Source organism: Myotis davidii, unplaced genomic scaffold, assembly GCF_000327345.1.
Source record: "Myotis davidii unplaced genomic scaffold, ASM32734v1 scaffold3153, whole genome shotgun sequence".
Classification (NCBI taxonomy): domain Eukaryota; kingdom Metazoa; phylum Chordata; class Mammalia; order Chiroptera; family Vespertilionidae; genus Myotis; species Myotis davidii.
The window spans coordinates 164,881-170,872 of NW_006284835.1; the positions used below are offsets into that span (position 1 = coordinate 164,881).

Sequence of the window (5,992 nt, forward strand, 5' to 3'; positions counted from 1 at the left end):
ATGTGGGGAGGGTTTTGGTTTCATTGGGGTTTTTTTACACTCTTGCTTTTCTGCTAACAGTATATTTCTCGTGCATTCCAGATCCTCAGCCGTGAAGGAGAGCATATTAGCCAAGTTACAGGAAGCGGTGGAAGCCAACCTCGGCACCGCCATGGCCTACACGCTGTTCGAGTACGCCAAGGACAACAAAGAGCAGTTCATGGAGAATCACCATCCCGTGAACTCTGCGACATCCATAAGCAATATCCTCTCAGTTGAAACTCCTAATGTAGCCCCATCCAGTAAGAAAAAAGACAAGAAGGAACAACTTACAAAAGCCCAGAAACGCAAACTGGCAGATAAAACAGATCACAAAGGGGAGCTCCCTCGAGGCTGGAACTGGGTGGACGTGGTGAAGCATTTAAGCAAAAGTGGCACTAAAGATGATGAATAGCACTTGGAATTGGAAACAAGGGAAGCGCATCCTTAAAAAGTAAACTGGGTTCAAATTCGTCACTCTTTTCTGGCATTGAGGTGGCTTTTTATAAAACAATTTTTTTGTATGTTTCTTACATAAAAATGTTTTCAGCTGAAAGTTCATGAAGAGATTTGGTTGTATTAAATTATTTTCACAAACTTGCCTTAATAAAAGGTGAAATGTTACTGTTTAATATAAAAAACAAAAAACAAAAACAAAAAAATACCACATGATCTCACTCATTTGGGGAATATAATGAACAACATAAACTGATGAACAAAAATAGAACCAGAGACGGAGAGTTTGTTCTTACTCTGAAAGGCAAGGGTAACATGGATAAGGACACATATGTAATATCTTAATCAATAAAAAATATATTTAAAAAAAGAAAAATAGAGGTAAGAAATTGAAAAAAAAGAAGTCATAAAAACACTGACAGCATTATTATTGCCTCTTTGCTCTCAGTGAGAGTTGGTAAAATTAGTCAGTCATGATCAGAAATGGCAGTTGGTTATAATTTCAATGATCACATTTTCTTACCATATTTTTTATAATACTTTTAGAGATTTTTTTATTCCTTACTTACATTGAAACTAGAGGCCCAGTACACAGATTCATGCACTGGTGGGGCCTCTTGGCCTGGCCTGTGGAGATGGGGCCAAAACCGGCTCTCCAACATCCCCTGAGGGGTCCTCAATTGCGAGAGGGTAGTTTTTGGGTGATGCACCCCGGAATCAGGCTCCTTCCTCTCTGGTTCCCAGTGCATCACCTGAGAACCACAGCTGGCAAGTCACCGCAGCTTGGCAGCTCCTGCATTGAGCGTCTGCCCTCTGGTGGTCAGTGTGCATCATAGCTATTGGTCAGACGGTCAGATGGTTGCTTAGGCTTTTATATAGAGAGAGAGATTTTATCTTTTATTTACTTAATGTTATATATAATTGTTTTATGTTGTATTTCAGATCATTTCAATACCTGAAGTTCTTGAGAACCTAAGTTTATTATTTTTTCTAATTCATCACTTGTTTCCTCATTTTTTTGTAAAAATTGATTTAATTTTTCATTTTAATTTGTGGAAGTCTGTGTCTAGGATGCTTTCATATAAAGAGACTTGTGTTTGCTTCTACTAGAAACCAGATTGCCTTATCTATCTGCAGATATTTATTTAGTGTGTTAGCTTGGGGTTTGTGAATTGCACAGGTAATTTAAGTTTGGACTCTAAAACCACTTGAGGGTGCATGTATGCTAACAAGTTCTCATAATTCTCCTGAGAGTCTAGGTAGATTTTAAATTTAGCTTTGAGAGATCAGATTTTTTTTTTTTTTATGATCACATTTTCACTAAGGATGTAGTTCTTTCACTGGGTCCAGGAATACGTGATGGTGTTAAGTTCAGCTGCTCTCCTTTACTTCATTTCTCCCATTATCTCTCATTGGAGTTAATATCCAAAACCCTTGATTTTGATATTTGATCCCAAGACAGTTCAAGCTGCTTCTTCTACTTACCACTCTTGTTTCAGCTAACTAATGTATGCTTACTAAATTTTCTTTTCTCTTTTTTTGTATCCCTTGGGGTTTCCTCTTTCTTCTTTGTGATGTGAGCAGTATGTATAAAAGTATTTTGCTGTTCTTGTTGCTTATCCAGACCTACATTTTTCTCAGTGTGAGGATTGTTTTAGAATGTGTAATCCATCCATACTGCTGAAAGTAAGAGTCATGTAACATCTCAAGTAACTTTCTTAAAACTCCTTTTAATGACACAAATTTTGCTTGGTTCCTCTCATTTCACCAATGCTTCAGAAGAGCAACTGAACAAACAAAGTCCTTTTACTACCCTTTAGGTTAGACTTGGAAGTAACACCAGGAAAGGTATTCAGCTTCAACTCTTCAACAAAGGCCTTAACATGAAGTGAGAAAGAGCAAAATATAGCCTAAAAAGATTTTCATGTGAAGAAATGCAAAATCCTCCTACAACACCTCCAGAACAGACTCTTTTCGGGGTTTCTACCTTAGGTTCTTCATACATGGTGAGGACATATACACACAGATTACCATTTCAATTTCATGCGTGATATTTCTGTTTGATAGCATTTTTCTTTCCATTTTCTATCCCACATATGCTGTCCTCACCACTATTGTGGACTCCACATGATTTTGGGTAGATGTTCATGCCATAGCTCCATTAGATATAAACCCTTGGCATTCTCAGTGACCCCTTTTATATTATTGTCTTTTTTAATTCCAAATGTCCTTTTTCTTTCTTTCACAGAGCCAGTAGCTCACTCAGCTAAATATAACTTCCCAAAAAGTATTTCTTTAAGTTACTTGATAGACAATAATAATAAGTCTGGCTAGGAAACCAAATACAAAATTTATCGTTCTTATGTGTCTGTTGCAATGGGGCAGAAGGAGAATATACAAACATCTGCTACAGTTAGAGCAAACTGGAAATACTCCAGAGATTAACTGTATTGGACACTAACTTGGAAAAATATTAGTATGACATGTTTATAAAAATGAAATCCAGAGTTGCTACCCAGCTTCTTTGAGAAAGTGTTTTGCCAATTCAAATATAAATACATGTGGTAATAATCAATGTCTATGGCTTTTCTTGATTACTATTAAATACACATTATAAAATAAATCATCTACTTTTAATGGTATACTTCTTAATTCAACATTTCCATTGTTTAAAATTCTAATTATTAACATCTATATTTTTAGACACTTAAAGTATGTACTAGCAGAATATGAAGAGAGGAAAGGTAAAGGAAAGGTTGAGAAAAAGAGGAAGCAAAAAAGTAAAAGAAGAAATAAAAGAAAGCATGAAATAGTTCTCCCCTTCCTCCCAAAAAAAGAAATTGGGGCAGAGTAGTCAGAGAAAAAGAAAGTTGGAGGCTGAGGAGCAGTAGACATAGTAAAATTATGTTGGGCATGTAAGTAGTGGTCTATATAAATCTGAGCTCTGGATTGATGCTTATAATAACTTCTTGTGCTTTCCCGTTGAATTAGAGACATCTCAAGATCAACAGGAATTTTTTAATTTTAAAACCACCATCTATCCCTAACATACTTACCTCCCCCAATCATCTATCTAAACCTGCTGCACCCATTATTTCTAGAAGTATGCTACTCCTAGATCAAAATTCTTCACATTCTCTCTCTGCCCTTCTCTGACAGCCAGAAGCACAAAACCCAGTGGCAGAGTCAGAGGCTCTAGGATGGAAGAGGCAATCTCAAGATCTAGGAAAGTAGTTAGAAAGAATTAGAATGTTTTACCTGCTAATGGCTTCCTTAGGTAAAGTATTACAAGATGAGCATTAAAAAGAATTGGCTTGTTTCAAGCAGAAATGAAAGAGACTAAGGTGTTTAAAGAAGCCCATTGTTACTAGACCTCTAATAATAAAAGAGCGAGAAAATCTTCAAACAAAAAATGTCCAGTTAAACTTCTTAGTTAAAATAACTCAACCTTGTGGCAAAGAATGATGAATGTTCCTAACCTCCTATCCATGCTTATTGTTGCGGAGAGCCTTAGGTTGCTTCTACTATGTTGTGAAGTATGGAAGTGAGAAAATCATTTTAAGAGGAAAATTAAAAGCAAACATGGGAAGCAGTGTAGAAAAAAACACACTAGGAAAGAATGACTGGAAACAGTAAGATCAGAAGCCTCCTACTTTTTTGACAGAGTTGTAATGACAAAGAAATTATAAACCTTGGCGTGAGTATTTCAATGACCTTTAAAAATCCCTCAAGCAAGAACGGGCTACAAAAGCTGCATCTCCTTCAAGAAAGGCAAACTCCCCAACATCTGCCTCGATGTGGTCAAGGAAGATACAATCAGGTACCAGCCTCCCAGGGGATAGAACCAATGAGTTTCTCCAAGACAGCAGAGCGGGAACTAATTAAGGAATGTCCCCTTGCCGGGAGCCGGTCCATCCTTGCTGTTTCAAGGGACCTGGCATATATGGCATACTGTTCTTAATATATTTGTTCACCTTCTTGGCACTATGTGTTTTGACCAAGGTCACCTCTCCGAGAAAGGTTGTTTCCCCAGGTAGGGATTTTCCCCTGAAGTTAGGGAGGGAATAAAACCTCTTAACTAAGTGAGACAGAACTTAGAAGACAGAAACTTAGACAGAACTTAGAAGACAGAACCTACACAGAACCTAGAACTTCGCTGGAGAGAACATGGCAAAAGATCCTGGACTGAACCTGACTACAGAAATTGGCAAGAGAACCCGGCTACACAACCTGGCGACCGAACCTGGCTGGAGAGCCTAAACCGAACCTGGCTGGAGAACCTAGCGAGAGAACATGGACACAGAACCTGGCTGGAGATTGTGGCTAGAGATCCTGGCAAGGCTGCTGATCAACTGAACGCTGTCTCCGTGTCATTCCTTCTTCGCCGACTCTGTCCACACCTTTGGGGACCCCTGGACCTGCTGGGGTTGGACCCCAGTATCCCCTACCTCCAGAAAAGGAGACTTTTCATGTCTGTCCAATGAATTTCAGAGTTGCTATACACCAGTGACCATGTGTTATCCATTCTGTCTCTTTCTGATAGGAGTGTTTATTTGTGCTTATTGTATTTGGGGGAGGGGGTAATAAAATTTGTTATTTTAGACCATAATTCACCAAACTATGAGGAGCCCTGGATCCATTGTAAATCATCTGCTGATTGTGCACGTTGAGCAGGATGCATGGCTAGATAGGACTTTAGGTTGACTATGATGAGTATCTTCTATGTGACAGAGGAATAGTGAAAAATGCACTGGGGGGTTGGAAAGGCAGACCACATCTTTGTCTTCAGCAAAGTTCATTCTCTTCTCATCTTGGACACTCACAGAGCCTATATCTCCCAGACTCCTTTGCAAGTAGGTGTGAACATGTATATCAGTTCTGACCAATAGAATGTGACAGGAGTGATACACAAATTTCCATAAGTGGGCCCTAAAAATCTCATCACAATCCTCCACACCCTCTTTCTATGCCACCCAGCTAGATGAAGGATCAGAGGAAGATTCTGAAGCCCTATGGGACTGTAGAGCCACGAAATGGAAGGAATTTGGCTCCCTGAATGATTGTATGGAATAGTGACACCCCCCACTCAACACTACTGCTATGCATTGGACCGTGCTATGAGAAAAAAAATAAACCTTTACTGAATTAATCCCATTAAGATTTTGAATTTTTATACCAGTCTATTTTGAATAATATATCTCTAAAGCTGAATACTAAAAATTGGTCTCAATTTCCCTCTCTCTCACCTCTTCATATAATCCTTTTTATGTCTATTTTGGTACCTAAATATCTTTCAAATCCTTCTCTTTCTCACTGCACCTATTGCCACTGCATTAATTCAGGCCCTCATAATCTTGCATTGACATCTTACCTAATAATAGACAAACATGCAAATTGACCATACTTTCACTATGCCTTAAGCCATGCCCACCAGCCAATCAGAGCTACTATATGCAAATTAATCCAACCAAGATGGCGGCCGGCAGCCACGGAGCTGGAGCAAGCAGGAGGCTTGGTT

The 5,992-nt window shown here is 38.7% G+C and overlaps 1 protein-coding gene across 1 annotated transcript in view; it reads left to right on the plus strand.

The window, feature by feature from the left end:
- The window catches only part of LOC102771110 (RWD domain-containing protein 4), a 920-nt gene extending 337 nt beyond the window's left edge, over positions 1-583 (plus strand). Inside the window, exon 2 of the mRNA XM_006755062.2 lies at positions 61-583. Coding sequence (XP_006755125.1) covers positions 61-433 — 373 coding nt within the window. The 3' untranslated portion in view covers positions 434-583. The remainder of the gene's footprint in view (positions 1-60) is intronic.
- The last annotated feature ends 5,409 nt before the right edge of the window (positions 584-5,992 follow it).